The sequence below is a fragment of the Paroedura picta genome, chromosome 6 (genome assembly GCF_049243985.1).
Source record: "Paroedura picta isolate Pp20150507F chromosome 6, Ppicta_v3.0, whole genome shotgun sequence".
Taxonomy (NCBI): domain Eukaryota; kingdom Metazoa; phylum Chordata; class Lepidosauria; order Squamata; family Gekkonidae; genus Paroedura; species Paroedura picta.
Window position 1 is genome coordinate 77,600,285 of NC_135374.1, and position 26,655 is coordinate 77,626,939.

The window sequence follows — 26,655 nt, forward strand, 5'->3', positions numbered from 1 at the left end:
TAAAAAGGCTCCTTCCTTAGAATTTGGTCTGATTTACTGACAAGAAAAACTGATTTAGGATTGGGCTAAAGGTTATGTTCACACAAATACAGATCTTGCATTATTGTTTCATCTGCCTTGGTGTTATAACAAGGCATGTGGCATGTGGCCTGGCATTTGTGGTGAAGGAATATCTACCACCGTATTCAGATGTGTCCACAGTAGAGCATCATGAAATGTGGCCTTCTAATACTTGCAAAAAAGATTCCCTTCCCCCAGTTCTTCAGAAAGAGGAGGTTAGAACTTTACGGTACGAAGAACAATAATAGGATTGTATACAATTGTGAGCTGTTTGAAGAAAATGTATTGGGGGGGGAGGTTCTTTTTGTCTTGTAGCACAAGAGCTCTAACAGTATAAGCAGTTTCAGGGTTACTCTGGCCTGAAGCCATGGACTTGACACTGGAGCAACCTTGGGATTGCACTGTGGATCAATCAATGAAACTGAGCAAGGGTAAGGCTCAGGATAGGGGGGGAAACATCTCTTTGCACCCTTTATTGTCACAGACATGGCGATGACCACTTGCCTAATATTTTTTAATGAAATATCCATGTTTGGAAGCAATATGTGTTGGATCCTCAGGGATGTGAATGCAGATGACAAAACAGATCTCCCCCTTTTTCACTGCAGCCTGCTGTAATGCAGGTAATTTTGTGTGGGCAGGGGTTGGATCCTTTGATCCTTTCAGCATGGAGTCTGCAGTAGGAAATTGGTGCCCTCTTGTGCAATTAGAAAAGCCCTTCGGCTCTCCAGAGGTGACTTTGGCTTCTGCCCTGTATCTAATCTGTTTGGCTGATATAAAGGGAAACTGTTACCATCTTTCTGCACTTATGTGCTTCCCTGAGGCTTCCTTAAGGCTCCTGGTTGGCTGCACTCGGAGACCATGTGCTGGGTTTAGTAGACGTCCACCAGATCCAACAAGGCCTTTCCTCTCCGTGTGTGTTAGGGATGGTAAGCGTGTCCCCACCAGGTTTCATGTTGTTCATATATAGGAATCAAGCATGTGGAAAAGGCCAGGCACTGTTTGGTGATGGCACTTGAACAATCACCAACGTGCATTCTGGGGTGCAGTTATCTTAGAGGGGGACTGTGCCAGCAGATGTGGAACTGCATGGAGTGATGTGGCCTGCATCTGGGTGTGCTGTTTACATTCAGTACATGGTATAATAAGCCTGAAGCTGGATTCAGCATCCTTAATTGCAAATAAATAGAATGAAGTATGTATCACTTGGAAGATGTCTATAAAGAGAGTATATAAAATATCACAGCATAGGAGGAGGAGCAATTTGTTCTTGTGGCCAGAGAAAGCTGACTTCAAAAGGATACAGGGCACAGCCCAGCACTGTGAATATAATGGCAATGTTGCTATTCAGAAGAATGCAGATTGAATCCTTTGTTTCTTGTGTACCCCTCCCCCCCCCACACACACCATTGAGGGGTGGGGTGGGTGTGGAAGGGGGGAAGAGAGATTTTTTACTTGTATTCAAGTATGTCTGACACACACAAAAAACCCCTGTGTCCTAGTAGCCCATGGGAACCGGAGAAGAAAATAGCCACAGACAAAGGAAGACTGACCTCTTAAGACTCATTGTCAGACTTAAATGGAAAGAGTAAATACAATTAGGTTTGGGGAATTCACTCTTTCTTAAGAGTTTAGGATGGCAAATTCAGCCGGCAAGAAGTCAGTGCTGTTGACTTCAGCAGTTGCTATCATTTTGCCTCCTAAGTGCATATCATAAATATGAGAACTACTTTATTGTATTAGGTTTCGCAACCACATTTTCACAGTAGGTGCAGCCCTTTTTTCTCTCACTGAAAACCTTACGGTGGCCATTGCACCCTGAATATGATGGAACTGACTTCCAAGGACCCTTGGATAGGATTGTGCCCGAAGAAGCAGTGGCAGGCAGGGTTCTTCCGGGCCGTGCCAGAGCAGTGTCTCCATCACGGGAAGCTTCGTCAAAGGTTGCTGCCTGATCCTGTTAAGTTGGCCATGCGTCCTACCCCTGTACAGGAGTCTAGCGATGCAGCCTGCTGGAGAATGCCTTCTGCTTTTCCTGACAATTCCTGACAAAGCAATTTTAAAAAATGTTGGCTGTGATTCTTAGAATTATTTGCCCTTCTCCTTTGCGAAGTCACTTTTGGTGTAGTTTGGTGTAGTGGTTAGGAGTGCGGACTTCTAATCTGGCATGCCGGGTTCGATTCTGCACTCCCCCACATGCAGCCAGCTGGGTGACCTTGGGCTCGCCACGGCACTGATAAAACTGTTCTGACCGGGCAGTGATATCAGGGCTCCCTCAGTCTCACCCACCTCACAGGGTGTCTGTTGTGGGGAGAGGAAAGGGAAGGCGACTGTAAGCCGCTTTGAGCCTCCTTCAGGTAGGGAAAAGCGGCATATAAGAACCAACTCTTCTTCTTCTTCTTCTTCTTCTTCTTCTTCTTCTGTTGTTCAAGTTTTTGCCCTTTCCCTGTTTGCTCTTTTATAGCAACTAATAATAATCTTGCTCCCTCAGGTTCTGATTTTATAGTCTCCAAGGATATAATGTGCCTCTGCCTCCAGTTTTGCTTTCCCCATCTTCATTTTTTCTTTGCTCCCAATTTGGCCTTTCGTTATCTGAACTGACTACCAAAATGCTTCCTTAATAATTTGCCAATGCCAAATGCCCATTTGCTCTGTTCTGAAAACCCCTTCCATCTCAACTTGTGCATTCGTCCTGTCAGGTCAGAATCTCAATCACACACAGCTAGAAGAGACCACAAAGGGCCATCCAGTCCAGCCCCCCCCCCAAGGGACTTAAAAAACACACTCCTGACAAGTGTTTGTCCAGTCTCCTAAAAAAAAAAAATCTAAGGAAATAGACTCCACCACTCTCTGAGCAGCATATTTCATCTGTGAATAGCCCTCACTGCCAGAAAATGCTTTCTAATATTTAAGTGGAACTTCCTTTCCCATCATTTGAACCTATTGCTCCTAGTCCTTGTGTCTAAAGCAGCAGTGACCAAGTTGGCCCCCTCTTCAACATGTCTGCCGTTTATGTAATTAAACACAGCTTTCATATTAACCATTTCCCTGCTCTTCTCCAAGGGATGCATTCTTAACTCGCTGAACCTCTCCTCGTAATACATAGATTCCAGCCCCTCTAACCCTCCTAGTTACCTTTCTCTGACCAGATCCCAGCTTGTCAATATCCTCCTTGAACTGTGACACGCAGAACTGGACACAATATTCCAAACTAGTAAAAGAGCCCATTGTAATTCCAATACAATGGGCGCTAGAATGGGAAGGGAAGGGTAGCAAGGAGAAAGGGCAGCAAGCAGAAAAGGAGCGAACCTTACCGGAGGCGTCAGTAAGGGCTGGCGGGCGGCAGCGGTGGCGGCGGGGCATCCTGGGCTGGGTGGAGGCGGCGGCGACGGCTAGCTGGAGGTGGCGGCGGCCATTTTCGGAGGTCGGCGATGTTTGGCGGCGGCCATTTTCGGCGGCAGCGGCGGGGGATCTTTTCGGCCATTTTCGGCCATTGTCGGCGGCGGCGGCTGGTTTGCTGGCTGCGGCGGCGACTGGCTGGCGGGGGCAGCGGCTGGCTTGCGGCGGCGGCCATTTTCGGCGGCATCGGGGGCTGGCTGGCGGCGGCGAGGGCTGGCTTGCGGGGGCAGCGGCTGGCTGGCGGCGGCGGCCATTTTCTGTTGCGGCGAGGGCTGGCTGTCGGCGGCAGCGGGTGGCTGGCGGCGGCGAGGGCTGGCTGGCGGCGGCAGCGGTTGGCTTGCGGCTTGTTTTCATCGTTGGCGGCTGGCTGGCAGAACGGATGGGAGTCCCCGGCAGCCGCACGCTGCCCGGCCGCGGGGGGCTCCCTGGGCGGCGGCCTGACGCGGCGAGAGGCGCTTCGCGCCTCTCGCCGCGTCAGGCCTCCGCCCAGGGAGCCCCCCGCGGCCGGGCAGCGTGCGGCTGCCGGGGACTCAGTAGCCGGCGGCCTGACGCGGCGGGAGGCGCTTCGCGCCTCCGGCCGCGTCAGGCCGCCGGGCAGGGAGCACCCGCCAGCCGCGCTACGCGCGGCTGGCGGGTGCTCCCTTGCCAGCGGCCTGACCCCTCGGGAGGCGCTTCGCGCCTCCCGAGGCGTCAGGCCGCCAGCCAAGGAGCAACTGCGAGCCGCGCTGCGCGCGGCTCGCAGTTGCTCCGGCAAGGAATTGGAGCGAAGCGCCTGCCGATTGGTCCCTCCAATAGTCTGTCTGGGGGAAGGGGCCAATCGGCACCCTTCCTCATCCCGGACACAGCCCGCCTTCCAAGGGCTTACTCTTTTATTTAGTCCGTGGCGCCACGGGCGGTGTACAGATGAGGTCTGACCAGTGCAGAATAGAGTGCCATTATAACTTCCCTTGCTCTAGAGTCTATGCTTCTAGCAATGCAACCTAATATCGCATTATTTTAAGTTCTGCCCACAGCCACCCTAGGAGATATTGGGTAGCCATGGTGACCGTGTAGCTGCAACAAGGAGAGGGAAGGGGTCAGGAAAATGAGCTGAGCTGTGATCATGCATGATCATGTGATCAGCTGTGATCAGGCTGAGAGGGCAATCATGTTTCCTCTCCTCCCTGCAGTTGCCCTACCAGTATGCAGGTCCTGTAACCCTGGAAAGAACCTTTCCCAGGCTCAGAAATGACTCCTGGGTTGAAGGGTCAGCAGGGAAGATTCCAGACCATCAGCACCTTCCTCTGATGGTTTGTGAGATCCAGTCTCCTATCTTCCTGGTTTTGGGATAGGGAGAAGATATTAGTACATTAATTACAAGTTATATTGGACTTGCTGATGGCAGATGAAAAGGGTTTCTTCTGCACACAATAGCATTAATGTATGCACTGGGGCTTCTTCTCAGTGTTTGGTAATGCAAAGGTCTTGCTTACCTAATTTCAGTCCTTGAAGAAGGAGAAAGTGTACCATTGAAGCTGCCATATGGTCAAGGTATTTGCATACAGATTGAGAAGGAGGAAGTTGGGCTACTTTTCCTCCACATGCAGATCCCAGAGAATGTGGATGGCTTTATTCAGTTTCTTCCAGTTTAAATGAGTAGGCAAGGATGTCAGTGCAAACGGAAGCCAACAGCAGTCTCTTTGGAGCCTCCCAGTCCAGTTTCAGGATGTGAATGAAACCCTATCACAAAAATACTTGGGAGAATCGTCATACAGCTCTCACTTCCAACTGCTTTGCTGGGGCTTCCTGAGCTGTTCTTTGTTGCTAATGAAAATTAAATCCTCAGCTTTATATTACTGATGAAATGTTAACTTACAACTAAATTTATTGCTACAGTGCCTGTGCAAAAGGCTCAGACTAATGTCCAGTCCTTGGATCCCAATTTGTTTTAACTGTCTGACTCTGACCAGGACAGATATTTCAGCATTTATCTTTATCAGATAACCTAACACTGGGAGGGATAGCTGAGGACAGAATTACAAAGAATTTCAATCGGTTGTAGATTTGGGCTGAGATTAACAAACGAAATTCAGTCATGACAAATGCAAAGTTCTGTGTTTGGTTAAAAAGTTTCAGGTCAAAGAATTAGATACAGGCAGTAATAAATTTTAAAAAACACTCAGCATTGCATTAGATTCTGAGTTGGATGTGTGATAGAACTGCAGGGAGAAAAGCTAGTGCAATTTTAGGCTTCATCATTAGAAAAAAAAAGTTATATCCTGCTTTTCACTACCCAAAGGAGACTCAGTGACTTAAAATCACCTTCCCTTCCTCTCCCCACAACAGACACCCTGTGAGGTGGGTGAGGCTGAGCGAGCCCTGATATTCCTGCCCGGTCAGAACAGCTTTATCAATGCTGTGGCGAGCCCAAGGTCCCCCAGCTGGCTGCATGTGAAGAACTGAGGAGTTAAACCCGGCTTGCCAGATTAGAAGCCACCGCTCCTAACCACAACACCAAGCTGGCTCTGCAACTGATCAGTGCTGTGTAGGAGGTATACTTAGCCTGGTGGTGCTGACTTTCTTGCTGTCAGGGTGGCCATAGGAGTTGTTGGCAGCTCACAGGTTGTAGCCAGGAGAAAGCCCAACTACAGGCAGTATATAGGTCACAAGCAATAATTGTTCTGTTCTATTCCATGCTAGTCAGACCTCACTTGGACTACAGTGTCCAGACAAACTGCAGCAGATTTGGAGTAGGGAAACCGCTAGTCAGCTGTCTGGAAAAGTGTAAAGTTTTGAGTACATTCGGCTTGGAGAAGACTGAGGGGAATATGAACACACTGTTCACTTACTTAAAATGTCACTGTGATGAAGGGAAAGACTCTTTCCTCTGCTGTTCCAGAAGGCAGCCTAGATTTAGAGGGTTAAGATGAAGGTCGGTAGATTATTTTGTCTGTGTCAGACATTAGGAGAAAATTCCACAATGGAGTAGTTCCACAATAGAACCAGTTTCAGAGCATGGGCTCTCTCAGTTGCTGAAGATCTTGAAGCAGAGGCTAGAAAGCTATCTGTCAGCAATATAGCTTTGGATTTCCTTGAGCGGCAGGTTGAACTAGATGGCAGATAAGGGGCTTTCTGTCTGTAAGGCTGTAATGTATATGGACATTTGTAGTGGCCGAAAAACATTTAAAGTGCCTGTTACACTCATGTAGAGGAAATTGTGTGACTTGTTCTGTGAACTTCTGACTTTAGTTCCAAAGCCTTGTTAAGTATGGGTTTCTACTTGCAGATGAGGGAACTTAGTAGGGGACTTTTCCTTAAAGGGAGAACATGCAGTGTATTTTATGGGTACATCTTTCTGTCCTAACAAACTCTGAAGATGATGATTCATGACTTAATTGCCTACTGATTCACATCACATCGCAGACCAATGCAGCAATGCAACATCCCTCTTACTAAAGCCTTCTCTGTAACATCTGTGTTCTTCTCTCAGCCTCTTAATGTCTCTAGCTCACTGTTGTTAGTAAATAAGAGAGCCTGGGCCCTTCTTTGGGGCTGTGGGCTGCTTCATGAGATGAGTATGATTCTCATATGCTTTGGAGGAAGAGGAATTCTCAGGTGAGCAGGGGAAGCTGGTGGAGTCCACCATGTTTGATTCTTAATTGTAGGGCAGAAAGCTGTTGCCGATTCATTGTTTTCTTGAATCAGTGACAGGAATGAACTCCAAAATATGGATTTATTTTTTGCATGCCCCATATGTTCAGACTTCAGTAGCGGTCAGTTCAATCTTAATGTAGTCTTTCCTGTGGTGGAAATAGTGCTTCAGTCTACTGAACTTTTGTTTCTGTGCCCTCATTTTTAGGAGGACTCAGTGTCTGAAGATGTAGGACCATGGTATTCACAAAAAATCTATGCAAGGTACTGGAAGCATTACAGCCAAGCTATGCAGTGGATGCACAGGCACAAAATGGCTTATAGAAAAGCAATGGAGACCTTTTACCATCACTCCATCTTCCCTTCTAGTCATCCCAGTCAGCGTTACTCTGACTGGGATGAAGGTAACTCCTCGAGAGAGGCACACTATTCTGCCTACAGCCAAAGTAGCAGTCCCTGGCCTCAACTTCCATTGCGTGGCAAAGACACAGGATTGGACAGATATTCCAAAACAGAAAATGAGTCTGACGATGAAGAGGCAATAGAGTACGACTTGAGCAACATGGAAATCACAGAAGAACTCCGCCAGTACTTTGAGCAGACTGAGAAGCACAGGGAAGAGCTGCGTAAGTTCTAAGCTATGTTGTTTTGTACCATTTGGTCCCAATATTGCTGGCCTCCTTATTTATCACATTTGTACCAGACCCTTCTTTTAAGGACATAGTGATGGTCTGAATTGGAGATTTTTCCTGAGGTCCAGAAGAGCTATGCTGGCATCTTCAGATATACATGCAGGGCATGGCAAAAACTGAAACACGGGGTCTGGTTAGAGCAGAAATAAGAGTGTATTTCTCTGCCATTTGAGTAATTGGGGGAGTTGAAATTTCTGCAATTAAGAGTTTTGGGTTGCTTTTTGAAAAATATTAATTTTACTAGTTTTTATGCTGTTTTAGAATTTTATTATGCTTTGTCTGCCATTTCAAGCAGGTTCCCTGGAGAGGCGGCACAGAAATTGTATAAATAATAAATAAATGAAAGTAAGCATTAGTACTTGCATCCAAGTACAGCACACACGCTACCAACAGTAACATGACGAGGGGTTCTAGAATGTTCACAGCAGTCCTGTTGTTTGGTGGTATTCCATATTTAGGTTCAGAGTAGAAGCTGAGAAAATTGTGTCTTGCCTTTGGCCACTTTAGAGATTTCATGGCTGATATCAAATATGAACCAGTGGAATCCTGACTGTCATTTGTATCTAGCCCTTCCTTCTGTGCTGGTCTTAAGACACACTGTGAAGAGGTATAGCCAAAAAATATATACAAAGAGACTGAAAGCTTCACACAAGAAGAGCTGTTTTTTTGTAACCTTTTTTACTACCTGAAAGAGTCTCAAAGTGGCTCACAATTTGTCTTCCCTTCCTCTCCCCACAACAGACACCCTGTAAGGTAGGAGAGACTGAGAGAGCTGTGAGAGAACCATGTGTAGCATTATAATATGGATTGGCCATTTGCTGTTCCGCTGGCCTAGTCCAACAGTATAAGCTCCAAGACATCTTTGTCTCTTTCGGTTCTTCTGCTTCAATGCAGTGCAGAAAGTCATCCTTTCCTCCTTTCATATAATTGAAGTCTAATTTTGAGAGGCTTCAGGCAAATCAATAGTATTTTCATTTCAAGATAATACTTTATTGAAATGACTTGTGTTTGGAGGAGCTTTTATGGTTTTTATTTGATGATTAGTACAGCTCACTGTGAAAGAAATCATTACTCCCGCACAAGTTTTATATTGAGGCATTTGCAAAATGTACAGCCTGTGTTGTAGGATAACGCAGCTTCCCGCTCAGCAAGCATCTCAGCTACCGGAGGATCTCCTAAGACTAAAAGAAATGAGGCAGTGCTATTTTTCCAACTCCGTTATAACTTGGAAAGTGGTGCTGTGGAGACAGTCCCCTGGAGACATGGTGTGGAAGTGATACACTAGCTCTGTGTTTAATTACATGGGGCTATTGATTTTGCTGGAACTGTTTTGAGGCAAAACAAAATTTCAGGATGGAGTTTGATTAAGGGGAATGTAATAATGTTACCTTTCATTCTCTATAGACAATCCTACAGACAGTCATTGTCTACAGACAATCCCTTTAGTAGTAGTAGATACGACCACTTGAACATCTTGATAGCATTCAGTTATAGTTCCCTCTCACTTTCCCTGCTGGGAGTTGCATTGGAGGGAAGGGTAGATGAGTTATACTGCCATGTTGTGTTTTATGTCTTTTGTATTAATGTTTTTAATGGGGTTTTATTGGGAGTTTTGCTATGTATGGATTGATACTGTAACCAAACAGAGAGAAACAGACCTATCCACTGGCAATATGATAAATACTAGTAAAAAAGCCCATTGTATGAAGAATACAATGGGCGCTAGCAGGCAGGGGCCAGAGCGAGGGACAGGCTACCTGAAAGAGGAGGCGGGCGGGGGCGAGTTGTGTTGGTCGGCGGGCATGAGGCAACGTAGCCCCCGGCAGCCGTGCTGTGCGCGGCTGCAGGGGCCTCCCAGGGCGGCGGCCAGACACGGCGAGAGGCGCTTCGTGCCTCTCGGCGCGTCAGGCCGCATCCCAGGGAGCCCCCGCCAGGTGTGGCGTACTGGGCTGCGGCGGCTCCTCGACGGCATCTCTGGGGCTCCAGACGGCTGCTCCTCGGCAGCTCCGGCGACTTCTTGGCGGTTCCTCATTGGTTCTTGTTGTTCTGCGGCTGAGAGGGCAGGGAGCCCCCGGCAGCCATGCTGTGCGCTGCTGCTGGGGCCTCCCAGGCCGGCGGCCTGACGCATCGGAGGCGCTTTGCGCCTCCGACGCATCAGGCCGCCTGCAAAGGAGCAACTGCAGCGCGGTTCGCAGTTGCACGGGGCTGGGAATCGGAGGGACCAATCGGCAGGCGCTTTGCGCCTGCCGATTGGTCGCTCCAATTGTCTGTCCGGAGGAAGGGTCCAATCTGGACCCTTCCTTATCCCGGACACATCCCGCCTCAGAACGTCTTACAGCTTTATTTAGTCCGTGGCGCCCGTGGCGCCACGGGCGGTGTTAAGATATTCGTAAAAGAAAGGAAAATGTCCTATTTTTGTAGTTTTCCTTCTTTCTTTATTCTTTAGGACTTCTGTCAAAGCGGAATCCAGGTAATCTCCGTTTTCAGTTCTTTCATCAGTGACAAGTCCTGAACATTATAATACTACTTATAGTATACTTGCATGTTTAAACTTTCAATACTTATTGATATATATACTGAAGACTCAGGTAGGGAGCTCTCTTTACTTATTGCATTTATTGTTATAATTTATTTTGATATTGTAATAATAATTCTTATTTAATGTTCAGGACTTGTCACTGATGAAAGAACTGAAAACGGAGATTACCTGGATTCCGTTTTGACAGAAGTCCTAAAGAATAAAGGAAAAAGGAAAACTACAAAAATAGGACATTTTTCTTTCTTTTACGAATATATTTATCATATTGCCAGTGGATAGGTCTGTTTCTCTGTTTGGTTTAATTATTAGACCGTCCTTCTTATACTCTTGTATGGATTGACACTGTAACCTGCCACGAGCCAGGAAATAAATTGAACTAATAATAACAACAACGTACTGAAGGAAGGATATATAATCTAGATGTCATCAAATTATCCATCTTGAATAGTTCTGGCTGGCTTATTGGTTTTGTGACTGTGCAGGAGAGCAAGTCCAGTGCATGAACACACACATGAATGCCTTATCCGGTATCAGATCTTTGGCCAATCATGGTGGACGTTGTCTCCTTAGACTGGCATAAGGATAAGGTCTGCAGAGGTGCAGGTAAAGGTCTTTCAAATCACCTACCTTATCCTTTTAACTTGAGATTCCATGATTGAACCTGTCACCTGCATATAAAGCAGAGGCTGATCAATGAGATCCTACATGTAAGGTAGGTTAGACTGACAGTCTAACAGTAGGTTAGACTGCTGTTGTTTTTTGGATATATTGAACCCAAAAATATCAGCATTTCTCTCTATTCTCAAATCCTAATACTAATATGGTATTTGGATTTGATAAATATCAGGACAAGCCTCTTGTGGTACAGAGTGGTAAGGCAGCAGACATGCAGTCTGAAAGCTCTGCCCATGAGGCTGGGAGTTCAATCCCAGCAGCTGGCTCAAGGTTGACTCAGCCTTCCATCCTTCTGAGGTCAGTAAAATGAGTACCCAGCTTGCTGGGGGTAAACGGTAATGACTGGGAAGGCACTGGCAAACCACCCCGTATTGAGTCTGCCATGAAAACGCTGGAGGGCGTAACCCCAAGGGTCAGACATGACCTGGTACTTGCACAGGGGATACCTTTACCTTTAAATATCAGGAATGCTGACTTTTTTCATCTCCATTATAGCCTGTGTGAATCATTATAGTCAATGATCCACATAAGGTATAATGGAGAACTGTATATATCTGTTTACTCCCTGTTAAACTTACTCCTAGATATGGGCATTTGATGTTTTTGTAAACATCTGCCTGGGGAGAGGGCAGAAAGCAAGAAGGAAAGGAATGGAAAATATTTAAGACCAATGGCTGATTTTTTTTCTATATATACTATAATAAATGACCACAGAGACATGATGAAATCTTCATATTCAATCCAGGTTCAGTTACAAATTACAAAAGTGGAAAATCTAGAGATGTTATCTGTTGTAATTGAACCTAGATTGAATATGATGCTTTCATCATGTCTTTATGGTCATTATTAAAGTATATATAGAGAAAAATAGCCATTGGTCTTAAATATGTTCCATTCCTTCCTTCCTTGATTTCCGCCCTCACCCCAGGAGCCTCTGCAAATTCTGACAATCTATGGGTTTCTGTTCACTTTATTTTTGGCATCATGTGCTGTTGCAGCTCTAACTTTGACAGTGAAGCATTGAAAACTGGGAACTCCTGAAGCTCAGTGCCTGATTTAACACTCCAGTAAGGATGGAATTTTTTTCTCACTAAGCCCACTCTTTCTCAGAAAGCTTTCTTTTCTTTTCTTTGAATTCTTCTCGAGTGCTCTCCAGCTCTTTGTAATTCACATCATGTGCCAGTCTCCTAGATGGCCCCAACCTAGCTCTGTGAACAGTACTTAACTGAACCTTTATAATATGCCAAGTTATTTACATCATTATACTTGCATGGCAAATGCCCCAGGTGAAGTGTAGCACAGCCATTTCAAAAAGAGTATACAAAATACCCTTTTCTTTTCCTACAGACATCACTCATTTTCTCACTTCCCTTCAATAATTGAAAGCTTTCACTCAGTGATACTTTTTCATTGTTTATAATTGTTATAAGTAGTTTATAATTATTTGATGGTTTGGATGCTTCACATTGGTTGCTCTTTCTCTTATTCTTGTTGGAACTGATAGTTCTCAGCAGCAGGAAATGTTCTGCGGTTGTGTTTAAACAGCCTCCCAGAGGTCATGTATGAAAAAGCATGAAGTCATTTTTTCTTAGTTAATGCACCTGTCAGATGTATTGAGCATTCTCTGTTGAAACTCTTCAGCAGAGGAAGCCTTTTAAATCTATAGAGAACTCTTTTTCAAATGAAAACAATTGAATAAACATTCCAGCAAAATTTTTCAGAATTCTCCCATTGTTGATCATATACACCAGGGTCCCCAAATGGCTCCTTTGGGCACCATGCCACTTGCCAATACTTTTCCTGGCACTTATCAAGTAGATTTAGAAAGTAAAAGAGGGGAAAGAAGGTACCCTATAAGGGCTTCGATTGGCCACTGGAGAGCTATACAGACTAAGGCTTAAATGGGATTCATGCCTGAAATATTGAAGACTTACTATTAGAACTATACATAATCTGCCTCCCTTCCACTTTGTGAGTTGGCTCTGCCTTCTGCAGCAGCCATTTTGTAGTTGGCTAATTTAACTGCAGCAGCCATTTTGTATTTATGTTCACCAACCAGTGTCAGAATTCCAAAGGCACCTACAGGCTCAAAAATGTTAGGACCCCTGGTTGATGCTATATATGGTCAACTTTTTCTCAATCTTTTTATTATTCTTTGTATTAAATATTGCAATTCAAGAGTAACAAGAGATAAACAGAGGCTGCTACTTTATTGCTAAACAGTGGAAAAACTGCTCTAAAAATATAGCATAAAATATCTTCTGGAATTCTATTTTTTAACTGTAAAAACTTGAACTTCATAGGGAGTATATCCATTTGTAAGATTAGTGTCTGTTAGGATTATATTTAGTTCTCCTGATCACAAGATCAAAACCCATGTAATACATTTTTAATAACAACCAAAATGACATGAAATGTGTGTTTCTCCAGTCCTCTGAGATTCTTAATCCAGAGACATCAAAAGCTTATGTGACATTTTTGGTTTGTTTTAATTAAGTGGGTCCTTCCATGGTATGTATCAGCTATGAAATTAAACTCTACTCGGAACGTATCAGATGCATGTTAGAATTGTACCAAAAGCAAAATACTTTCCCAGGAAAAGTAGCGGAGAGGATTAAATAAAGCAGTAAGGGCCTCAAGGGTGGGCCTTGTCCGGGATGAGGAGGGGTGCCAATAGGCCCCTTCCCCCAGACTAACAATCGGAGGGCCCAATTGGGCCTTCCGATTGTCAATCCAGCGGCGCACAGCTCTCAATTGGTCCCTTGCTGCTGGACTAACTAATCGGGAGGCGCTTCGCGCCACCCGATCCGCCCCCCTTCCAGTTCGCCAGCATGCGGCCGGCTACCCGCCATTACCTGCCTCGCCTTCAAGACAGCAGGTCGCACCCTCGCCGCATGACCAGGACGGGCCAGCCGCGGCGCTGCCTCCAGCCGCGGCTGCCTGCACCACACCTCACCCCTGGCCTGCACAGCCGGGAGCGGACCATGCCGCCACCCGGCGCAGGAGGACACGGCAGTGGCGGCCCCCGCCCCGCACACACACAGACCTGCTCGGCCGCCACCTCACATCGCCCACTGGCCCGCCTGGCAGAGGAGCCTTGGGAACCAGTTGTGGAGGCACAGACAGCGACGACGACAACCGTGACACCGGCTCCGCCCGCCGCCAAAGACCCAGCCCATCGACAGCGGCCTCACCTCCTGCTCCACCGCCGACTTTTACTCCGTTGCCCCCACACGCCATGGTAGGCCGCGCCATGGGGGGTGCCCAGGAGGAGCCGCCACCGGCTCACACGCCACCCCACACCCAGCCTTGGATCCAGCCCCTGCCCCAGCACAACCGGAGAGCCAGCCTGCAAACCTCCCGAGCCCCACTAGCGCCCACTGTATTTCAAGTACAGCGGGCTTATTTTCTAGCCTTTTATAATTTCAAACATCATACAAAGTTATCTGTACTAGAATGTCTTCTTACATATATTAAAACTGTAAATTCTTGCTATAATAATGTTTATTTAAAAACAATAACAAGTTTCTCATACATGACTATCAATCCCCAGTCAGTGAACTACATCTTTAAACTACATCCTCACTTTTGTGGTGCCATTTGAGTTAGTTAACTTGGGTCCCAGTGCACCTTCTCACTTAATATGGGTTAGACTGTTTCTACAAAAAGGCCGTGCTGTTGTGATACTCCTTTGTTTCTTACTCCTCTCCAAGACTATTCTGTTCCAGTCTCTAGACTCCCTTATTTTGGCATGTTTAGCTAATAGACACGGCCAGCTCTGTTTCTAACCATGATCTTTTTTGTCAAGACCAGCAGTTGTTTCTCTGTACTTTTGGCCAAATGCATGACAGGTGCCTCACAGTCCCACCTCCAAAAGGTGGTCCATGGAAAATCAACAAGTTTCCTGTCTCCCTATCCCAGTGCAGGTAATCTACCAGAGCAACGCAGACGGTGGAATTGAAATATAAACAACCTTCCTGATAATAAAGCCATTCAAAACAAGGAGAATCTGATAGGGATCTGAGAACAGCTGCTTCAGCTAGGAAATGAGGGAGATTATTTTAAACTGTTTAGAAACAGAGTTTTCCAACCTTAAGCATTATTTCTAACTCAGACGTTTAATGGCATTATTCTATTAGAGTCAGCAGTTTTCCTTAATGGTATCTGTGATTTTTGTTCTCTTCCATTTTTTTTCTCCTGAGAAGCCTGTGAGAACAGGTGCTAGAGAAAGAAACAAGTAACTGCCAGGAATGCCTCTCAGGAAAAGCCATTCCCTGCCTGTGTGACATCTAGTCAGAGGCTAACACTCACCCGCCCAAAACCTTGGAATTCTGTTTCAGTTTCCTGTACACACTCTTTTCCCAGGAACATTTGCCTTTCTCTCAGACCTCTTATTGACTATATTAGCGATCCCCAACCTGTGGGCCGCGGACCACATGTGGCCCTTTGACTAATTGGAGGTGGGCCCCAAAGGACGCCTTCTCCTCCCCCCCCCCCCGGCCCTTTACTTCTTCCCCCCCAGCCCTTTACAACACACTTCATTGTTGTGGCATGTCTGTATCATATTTTGAAGGGATGTTTAAATATTACCATAGCGATCAGAGAGCGCTAGGGCAGTGGTTGAGAGTAGAGGAGTAAACTACCCCCCCCCACCGGGCCTCAGTAAAAGGCGTTGAGTGGTCCCCAGCGTTGAGTGGTCCCTGGTGATAAAAGGGTTGGGGACCACTGGACTATATAACGTTTTGTAGAGGAAAGTATACGACTGCCCCCAACAATAGCTCCAAGATTAGAGTATAATTGCTGATTATTACAGGCAATGCATTTATAGGAGCACAAATTAAATATATAATAATAATAATAATATAATTCCAGCATGGTGTAGAGCCAGAATGGGTTAGTGGTTAAGAGTGGTGGACTCTAATCTGGAGAACTGGGTTTGATTCTTCCACATGCGGCCAGACACTGTTCTTCTCAGAACCCTCTCTGTCTAACCTACCTCACAGGGGAAAGGAAGGGTAGATGATTGTAGGCTACTTTGGGACCCCTATGGATACTGAAAAGTGGGGTATAAAAAGCCAGCTCTTTTTAGTCTACTCCTCTGTCTCTTGGTTTGCTCACTGTCCCAGGAGAAGATAAATTTGGTCAGAGGCTAACATTTTCTGTCTCTGTCCTATATTTATTCCACTTAACAGAACTCCAGAATTGTGTTCGCTGAGCCATTGGGGCCAGCCTCACTTTGGTTTGCAACTCTGGAGATTTTTGTATTCAGTATGGAAAAACATGGAACATATTACAGAACAGATGATACAAAGCAGCCACAGCACCATCAGGAATTCATACAATCCCTTTTGGGGGTCGGGATGAAATCTACATGTCAGAATTTATCCTTTCATTAATTATCTCATTCTAACTATCCTGCCAGAATATTTTTGAGTATGTTTTTATACTGCATTTCCCATAGAATTTAATAGTTTTATGAAACAAACGTTTTCCAGGGACAAATTCTGACATTCTGCTTTATGTGCTAACTATGGGTAAAGCTCATTGTACACAGGAGTATAACGAGCACTAGGCCACTGATCTGGGTGAGGTCACTGGAGTTAGGCACCACTTTCAAACCTCCAGGAATATTTCCAACCCAGGAGTAGGCAGCCTCCAGGTGGGGCCTGGAGATCTCATGGAATTATTTCTCATCTCCAGACTATACAGATCAGCTCCCCAGGCACACATGGCTGCCTTGGAGGATGGGCTCTGAGGCATTGAACCCTGTTGAAGCTCCACTTCCAAACCTCACTTTCACAGGGCACAGCTAGCACAGTCTGTTGCTTGGCTGGTGATGTCTGCCCTCTTGAATCCCGAGGCCTACTGCTGGCAACTGCAGTTTCTATTGTTGTCTGCAAAGCCAATTCATTGCCTAATATGGGGATTCCCAACCAGCAAGTCAGATTTTTCTGCAAACCTGAGCTATTTTTCAGGCTTTTTGAAAGATCTGTCTTCATGGTTCCAGTCTCCAGGTTAAGCCATATTGAGAGTTAGATATACTGATAGACTACTATTTTCATTGGTGAACTGCTTCTGTAGTTCTCTCCTTGTAGAACCTGTGTTTATACTTAAATGGAAATTAAATGGCTTTGGGTGGCCTTGCTGAAATCAAAAACTTGGTAAGTAGGCTTTGCATGTTTTTGACTAACAGTTTCTAGTTGATAAACTTTATTTTGCTCACTCGGGGCCCTGTTATGACAGATTATGCAGTCTGCCAAATGATTATTCCCTGCCTATACTGCTGGTCAGGTGCATGATGCACACCTTGATGAAGGTAGTACTGCTTGTCTCCTGAGGAGGTTTCATGATAGAACATGGTTGGAGATCAGTAAATTTGAAACCACTTTAGCAATATTTGGAAAAGTTCCAGTGAAACTGTCCACTTAGTGATAAAAATGTCACTTAAAATAATTTGCTGTTCATGCCACAGCTGGATAGTTCCACAGCTGGCCGACTTATATTGCCATTGTAAAATTCTGCTACATAATTGCATTGTATAGGCTGAAACAGTTCAGCTGCTCAGTGGGAACTCTTGCCTTTTGTTTTTCCCAGGGAGATTTCAGCAACTCTTGACTAGTTCTCATTCTTGTACAAAATTAAAAGATTCTGCTAGTGTATTAAATCTGCTAAAATTCTTGCAACTCATACAGATTTCACGGATCTCTGTCAACTTCAAGTTGGGTTTTATCCCCAAAATAAACATTCTCTGAAAACTGTTTTGTACCCTGAGTGAACCCATTAAGTTGATCTTTTCTCTTCATGGGGTTGTTGTTTGGTCCTGTGTTAATTTTGGCCAAGTGCTCTTGGGAACTGAAGTTCTATTGCAGGATTTATTCTTTATGATTTTCTTTTAAAAATTATGCTACTTCTCCAAGAAATCCACCTGAGAAGGCCTACAAAATTCTTTGGTTTGTAGCTTTATAAGATGACCCATTTCTTTATTATTATTATTATTATTATTATTATTATTATTATTATTATTATTATTATTAATTTGATTTATATCCCGCCACTCCCCGTAGGCTCGTGGCGAGTCACAGCAGTCCTATCCCCGTTAAAATACCCATTAAAAGACTTTAAAACAATCCCAACATGGCGGAACTTATTATTCCCACCCCTGCTATCAGAGCGGCAGGGAGGGTGGGGAGGAGATGCTAGGTCTGGGGGGGGGATGTTGGCACTCATTCGCTGACCCCGGCCTCAACCAAAAACACGGCAGAAGAGCTCCGTCTTGCAGGCCCTACGGAAAGCTGGTAAATCCTTCGGGAGCTCGTTCCACCAAGTAGGGGCCAGGAACGAAAAGGCCCAGGCCCTGGTCGAGGCCAGGCGCGCTTCTCTAGGGCCAGGAACTATCAGGAGATTCTCCCCCGCTGAGCGTAAAGCCCTGCGGGGGATCTAGGGCGGTAGGCGGTCCCTCAGGTATGTGGGTCCCAACCCACGTATAGCCTTAAAGGTCAAAACCAGAACCTTGAACCTGATCCGGGCAGCAATTGGCAACCACTTTCTACTAGGAGATTTATATTTCAAAGTGGGCTATCTTATCCAAAGCCAATGCAAGTTGACAGGACTATTTCCCAGGACTGTCTGTTGATCCTTGTGAAATTAGTGAAGTTTTTTGTTATCATTAGCAAATTTGACACTGAGGAATTTGATCTCAGCAGCAAGCTTACTACTTAAAATAATTTTCCTTCAATTGTTCGTTTTTACTGGTAATCTTGCTATGCCTGTTTATGATCTCTAGTGATGAAGTAGGTTACACTTATACCAACTGGATTGCTGTCCACCTATGTCAGGATTGTGTGAAACCCTAGGGCAGGGGTAGTCAAACTGCGGCCCTCCAGATGTCCATGGACTACAATTCCCAGGAGCCCCTGCCAGCATTCGCTGGCAGGGGCTCCTGGGAATTGTAGTCATGGACATCTGGAGGGCCGCAGTTTGACTACCCCTGCCCTAGGGTTTCCGTTTAGGCCCTGGAAGGGTTTTCTGAATGGGCAGTGGGGGGCAGAATCAATATTTATATATATTTTTTAATTTTAAATATGTTTTTAATTTGTTATAACATTTATCAGGTGATATGAGCATATATGGTTATGACCCCCCTCCTCCCAAAATTGCCAATGATGGGCCTGGATAGGGTGAGAAGGGTAGGGGCACAGGGTGGCTATGCTTCCCAACTATAGTCTGCATGCTTGCATCACTTCTGGGGTTTCTTGAACCCTGAAGAATGTTTCAGGGGGTTCTCCTTTACTTTTCATATATGCCTCTCTCCCCATTCCATTTTCTCAGGCAACCGAGTTTCAGTTTTCTTGAGCAGAAATTATATTGCTTCCAGAGACATGGCTTGCAGCTCATCTTAGTCCTGACGCCAGAGCCCAGTGTTGGTAAACGATGCTGGTGGTGTGCTGTTAAAGGCAACTGTAAGGTAGAGAGTGGGCAATGAACCTGTGTATCCATTCCTACCAAAGGCATACGGTTTTATTACTCCCTCTCAAGGGGCCCCCTTGCAAAACTGATGGACAGGGTGGCCTGCTGTGTTGCCAAGAAGCATGGAAACAATTTTAATATTTTTTTAACTTTCTGAGACCTGCTTCATCTCGATCAGTGGAACTTATTTTATCTTTTGTGTCTGTACCAATAGTTACTCTGACAACTGCTAGGCAGCTGGAGATACTATTCTTGGCAGGAACATACTTGGTGGGGGGGAGGGTTTAAAAAAACATTTTACTTGACAGTTGTGTAGTACTTTTTAACACTTAGAACTTTTTACTGGAAAAAATAATTAAGTCTCTTCATTATATATCTGTCCTGTTTAAACCGTAACTTTGTAACAGAAGTTTCGATCAAGAATAACTTCACATTTATTTGCTGTTTTAACATCTGAAAGGGAACAAGGAGGCTTTTAAAACTAGTCTTTTCAGTCCATTTATTTTGAAGCCATATTCATCTCTCTCTGTGGCTGTAGGTGGAATGTTGCCTCAGAATATTAATTCCAAGAATGTCAGAGGAAGGGAGTGTGGTTCAGTGGTAAGGTACCTTCTTTGCATGCTGAAGGTCCCAGGTCCAATCCCCAGCATTTCCACTTAGAAGTATCTGGTAATGGGCAATATGCTGGCGTCTTAACCTCAGATTCTGAAGATAATAGTAGATCATAGTGATAGATCATAGTAGATAAGACTGACCTTTTAGACGAAAGGTCTGAGTCACTGGAAAGTGCTTCATGTGTTCTTGTTCCACTGAAGTTAGCTACTTCCGAGTTAATATACTTAGCTCTGTAGTGGTAGTTGATTACTGTTTATTCAGACTGCAGACCAAAATGGTAATTGTGATACACTAGATTTCTCACAGCAGGATTGTAATATGAAAAAAGAGAAGATTTGATAGTTGAAGATTATTCCTGTCAATAGTTCTTTAATGTATCTTCTGATTCAAGGCAGATAAAAAGTGAATAGTTTTGACCAAGTTAAAATTGTTTTTGAAATAGTGTTGAGCACATATGATGAGAATATTTTTGCCAAGATGTATAATATTTTATTGAAAATTGAGACAGAGGAAGACTCTGTGAAAGAATGTATGAGAAAAATGGGCAAAAAATATCAGACATGATATACAAATGGAACGGTGGAAAAGTATATGGATGGTCTTAAATTTGAATTAAGCTAATCTTAAGAAGAACTTTGATCACATATTACCCAAAAAGCTATCAAAAATGTACAAAAATATATATAATACTTGTTGGAAGTGTGAACAACATGAAGAGACATTTTTCATCTTTGGTAAAAGAAGGCCAAAAACATTGGATGCAAATGCATGCTTTAATCTAGAAGCTACTAAAGACTGATATACATATGAAACCAGAGACATTTCTCTTGGAATTAATCAGGAAAGAATTTGGGGGGAAAACATAAAACTTTGTATATGTATAGGATTACAACAGCAAGACTATTATATGCTCAAAAATGGAAGAAGAAATATGCAGCGAGAAACCTTTTTTTAATTTTTATTTTTTTTAGAGAAGGCTGTGATGCCTTTGTGTCTGTTGGTCGTTTTTAAACTGAAAGATTTCTAAAACGACTCTCTGCTGTTAGTTCATTAATCCTTTCCAAGACCCCATGAGGTGGAAAGTAGTTATCGTTCTACAGATCAATAGCGTGATGAAGCCCAGAGACACAGAGTTCTTGTTGGTTCCTCTCAAGATTACTGAAACACTCATTACAGCAATATATACAGCAATATATCAAGGACTGCCCTCTCTGTAGCAGTTGCCCTTGATTTCTATTGTTGCTTTCCTTCCCCTTAAAAAAGAGATATGTTAGTATTTGGCATTTGGGAAATCAGCTATGTCTCTGCCTATTACAACTGTGTGTCCTCTTTCCTTTCCTTCTTTCTGTCTTTCTTCTTTTCTTCCTTGCAGGTTGTCTCTAATATTTATAAAATGTTTCCGACTTGTTCATCCGGGAAGATTCTCAGTCATGGCCACTGTGGGTTTATGAGAGAGTTTTTTTTCTGTTTCTAATTTTGATTTTTGTTTGTATGTTTTTTAGCTTGGACTTCCACCCTAGGAAGAGCATTATTCTGAAATTTGTATGTAAGGAAAGGAAATGGCAGGTATCCAAAAGAGAAGGTGCATTTCTGAACCTTCTGATTCTTTTAGCTTCATCATAATGACTCTCATTCTTCTTGCAGTTGACAAATGATGCAAAACTGAAGTATTCTGGAGAGAGTAGTAGAGCTTTATCACAGAAGGGTTCAGGAAGAATGGTTTAGTAAAGGGAAAATAACTTGTGCTGTACTATTATATATAGTAAAGGTAAAGGTATCCCCTGTGCAAGCACCGAGTCATGTCTGACCCTTGGGGTGACGCCCTCTAGCGTTTTCTTGGCAGACTCAATACGGGGTGGTTTGCCAGTGCCTTCCCCAGTCATTACCGTTTACCCCCCAGCAAGCTGGGTACTCATTTTACCGACCTCGGAAGGATGGAAGGCTGAGTCAACCTTGAGCCGGCTGCTGGGATTGAACTCCCAGCCTTATGGGCAAAGCTGTCAGACGGCTGCCTTACCACTCTGCGCCACAAGAGGCTCAATTATATATAGTATGTACTACTTATTGCTGTGTGCATTCTCCTGTTAAGTAATCTCTGCATTATTTAACGTGCCATTTTGATACTTAAGCTTCTTCCAGATTTTTATTTGGTTTGAATTCCTGCAGTCCTAATCCCATTACATTGCTTATTGGCTGTCCCATCCCATCGATAGATTTTATTCACCTAGTGAGCAAGGCAGACTATAAATAATGTAGATAGTGCTTCACTGCTACTGAAGTGCCCTTACAATTTGGGACCACCCTTCTGCTGAAGAGGTCGCTGGGCCCCTGTTCCTGTTTAAACATTCTCTGCTGACCTTTTCCTCTGCAGACATGAAAAAAAACTGATGTTTTAAGTAGGGCTGCCCTCAGTTTAGTATACATGAAAAGGTGATATGTAGAATAAATATGGCCTAAACATGTGTGGAAGGGGCCATACAGCATATGTTCCTATTTCTTTACATGGACAACTAAGTAATTCTTCATTTACTACTCTCTTATTTATTTGTTGTGCTCTTTTTCATTTGATGTGCTCTTATATCCAGTCTATCATTGGCACTCTTCCAAACTATAAAATAAAATAAGCCACTTAGCCAGTTTTGATGTAGTAGTTTGCTATGGTTTGCTGCAAATCCAAAAATAACCAATTATTTCACTACAATGAGGGGTGGAGGGAGAAAGGATATATGTGGGAGGAAGGAAGTAATGTGTGAGCCCCCACACTTTCACATAGTACAAGCCACTGTTTGTCTTCATGTCTAAATAATGCTTTTTGAAATAACTTTTTAGTTTTAGCCCTAGTATCCTAATGTGGATGTCGATCCTAATACTCAGCTGAGAGATGGTGAGCGGCCCAAGGTCAAGTGAACTCCTCAGCTTCCTCCAAGTCCACTACTCTGATATGAGACACGATGACTTTCCACCACCGTTAAATTCCCACTAGCTACTTATGAGACTGAGATACTTGAGGGCTGCTGCCAGAATATACAGTCCTGAGATAAGTGACCATGGGCCTGAGATGGCATAAGGCAGTTCTATATGGCCATAATACATTCCTGAGTTTGAGTTAAAGAGCTGGTCTGATATTACATGTGTCATTGGTTTATTCACTTAATCTTTGTAGTTGAGACCCTGCAGTTGGCTTGGTTATGAAGCTTTCTGGAAGTATAATGTTGACATAATTGTTATAAGTGAGGGTGGAATACTTTAAGGACAGACTCTTTATAGCTATCAGTTTTAATGTTCAGGAAATATGGATAACTTAGTACAAATTGCAAGTTTCAAAGTTCTCCAATTCCAGTGTTTCTAATGATTTGCCACAACTGAGATTGAGCTAGGGGTATATAATGTTTTGTGCTTGGAGCCATTAAACTAAGAAGTCCTGCTGACTAATTTGTTGGTTCATTTTGCAGACACTCGTGGAACATTTATTTGACTTGTATTGCCAGTTCGTCATGAAGTTCTTGTATAAATTGTGATTTTAATGACGCTGTAAAAACTTGTTATTACACTGCTGTGTGGCTAAATGGTTGTTTACGACTCCATTGATTAGAAAAATAGCAATGTTTCTTGCATTAAACCTTTTCTGCCCAGAAGAGAAATGGATGCCAGAATAAAAAAAAATACTTCCCTGAAAAATACTTCCCTAAGCTGCCGTCAGAGGTAGTTGCTGAATATTTGAAAAGTCTTGAATATACATACCATATGCATTTTTATCCCTGAACTGTCTAGACTTGCGGGAAACGCAGCCTGGCCCAAATAAAGTTTAGCCATCCAGAAATCATTTGAACACTTGATTATACTGGAAGCTGTTAGCCGGCATATTTTGCATCGTTCTAGAGAGTTGCATTAAGAGCAAGGCAAACCAAGAAAAGACATGAGTGAGGATGATAATCAAAAAGCTCTTCTTCTTTGCCCCTCCTCTTTCCACATCTCCATCCACAACTCTGCTCAGTTAGGCTGATGAAATGGAAGTAAAATGAAATAAATGAAAATAAAATAAAGCAAGCTTTAATGGTGACGCAATGCTTTCTGTCCCCAATCTTTTGCAACACATGTCAAAAATTGAAGTTCCAGATTGTTTAGTTTAAATAGCTACTTTCTGTGGATGAGGAACAAGGTAGAATTTAGTTTTGAGAACCAGGCATATTGTCAGTAGGCTGTTACACATGTGTGTGTGGTTTCTCCCCCCCCCCCACACACACACACCCTTTAAAATATATGGCAGATATTTTGAACCAGGTATAGCAAGATGTTAACTTTGGTCTGTGGTATGCAGATGGTTTTAGTGGAGAATTCACACCCTTGGCATGCTAAAGAAACCCTTGCATCATCTTGGAACCTGATACATATTTCAATTCAGGTATGGAAGGCAGTATCCATTGGGTCAGCAATAACCGTACTTATGCTTATAATCATCACTTTGAACATCTATTGGATAAGAGAATCAGGCTAGAGTCCTGTCTCTCCTGAGAGTTAGCTCAAGCCTCCCATCTGCAGTATGTAGGCAAAGGCATTGACAGAGTGGTTGTAAGGATTGCAGTGAGATATTGGATGTAAAGCATGGGAAACATCTTAAAATGCTATATAAATGCTGAGTTATCATTACTGTTATTTGATATATTAGCCATATGTTGTACTGAGGTAGGGATGTTTCTTTAATTTAAGGGCCTCTTCTGCCAGTTAATAACTTTATTTATTTTTATTTTTTATTTATTTTTAGATTTATATACCGCTGCTCCCCAGCAGGTCTTGCGGCAGTTTACATAATAAAATATTTAAAATACAATAACCCCCCCCCCCATAATTTACCCAATTAAGAGTAAAAAAACCCAATATAACAGGCAGCAGTGGACATCCTCTGTAATCTATTCTAATCCCATCTTGTTCAGCCTGAGGCCCTACCATCCCTCCAGTGAGAGAGGGAGCTGGTCCGATGGACCCTGGGATCCAAGTTGGAAATCCGGGACTCTGCCTGTATATGTGGCTGTAGGAAGTATGTTATCAAACCTCGGGCCTTCCTCTTTGATCCTTCTTCAGAAATCTTTATTGTGTTAGAAAGCAGGAATCATTTCCAGCCTTCCCATGATGCAGTGCTCTGCTAAGCAGGACATGTGGATTAGCCTCTTTTCTTCATGATGTTACTTGCAGCATTTAGGCATGTGTGGACAAACTGCAGCAATGTTCTTGCCTGTTGACACTGATTACTTGTTTGTTCTTAAAATTAAAACAAGCACACATATTTGTCTGTGCCTTGGTCTTACCGTTGTCATGGAAACTGGCAATCTTTCCTGTTCAGTGATGCAGGTAGTACACATAAATACAGGCTGATGCAGCTTAAGGCATGGGGACCTGTTGCTAAAGAAGGCCTTCATGTGTGGTTCTTTTCTGCCAAAAAACCCCCCAGCATTTGGCAAAACCCATATCTGGCATGCCAATAAAACCTCTAATATCTATGCCTTTGACATGAATACCGTTTTTTTTTAAGTGTGTATGTGTATTTTTAATTGTTAGCAGCCTCCATCAGCTACAGTAGCTTGCAAAGGTATTCACCCCCTTGGTGTTTGTCCTGTTTTGTAGCATTCCAACCTGGAACTAAACTGGGTTTGGAGGAGGGGTAGCACAATTTGATTCTCACAGCATGCCTATGCTTTGAAGGTGGAAAATATTTTTTTTATTGTAACACAAACAGTACTCAAGGCAAGAAAAACAGAAATCGTGACTGTGCAGAAGTATTCGTCCCCCTTGCTATGACACTGGTCAAAACACAACTTCAGAAGTCCAATAATTAGTTAATTGGGGTCCACCAGGATGCAGTCCAAGTGGCACATCATCTGCCACAGGTTGTATGTATAAATAGGCCTGTGCTAAAAGGCCCCTGATTCTAGAGCACCACCTAGCAAGCAACATGGCCAAGGAGCACTCCAAACAAGTCAGAGACAAAGTTATGGAGAAGTATGAATCAGGGATGGGTTATAAACAAAATATCCAAAACTTTGACTGTCCCACAGTCAATAAATCCATTATAACAAAATGGAAAAAATATGGCACCACTACAAACCTGCCAAGAGAAGGCCACCCTCCGAAACTCACAGACTGAACAAAGAGGGCATTAAGCAGAGATGCAACAAAGATGCCAAGGACAACACTGAAGGACAACACTGAAGGATGGGTTTGTCCATAGAGCCACTTTACACCATATTCTGATGGGGCTTTATGGGAGGGTGGCCAGAAAAAATCCCATTGCTTAAAGAAAAGAACAAGACACATTTGGAGTTTGCCAGACTACATGTGGCAGACTCCCACCACGCATGGCACAAACCCAACACTTCCCATGACCTCAAGAACGCCATTCCCACTGTGAAGCATGGTGGTGGCAGCATCATGATGTGCGGATGTTTTTCATCGGCAGGGACAGGAAAACTGGTCAGGTTTGAATGGCACTAAATACAGGGTAATTCTTAAGGAAAACCTGTTTCAGTTTGCCAGAGATTTGAGACTAGGATGTACACATTCCAGCAGGCCAGTGACCCTAAACAT

The 26,655-nt window shown here is 43.9% G+C and overlaps 1 protein-coding gene across 2 annotated transcripts in view; it reads left to right on the forward strand.

Annotated features, from left to right (window-relative positions):
• GEMIN8 (gem nuclear organelle associated protein 8) overlaps positions 1-26,655 on the forward strand; it is a 39,750-nt gene that overhangs the window by 8,913 nt on the left and 4,182 nt on the right. For both annotated transcript variants that reach the window (XM_077343200.1, XM_077343202.1), the window contains exon 3: positions 7,298-7,715. In XM_077343200.1, the coding sequence (XP_077199315.1) occupies positions 7,298-7,715 (418 nt within the window). The remainder of the gene's footprint in view (positions 1-7,297; positions 7,716-26,655) is intronic.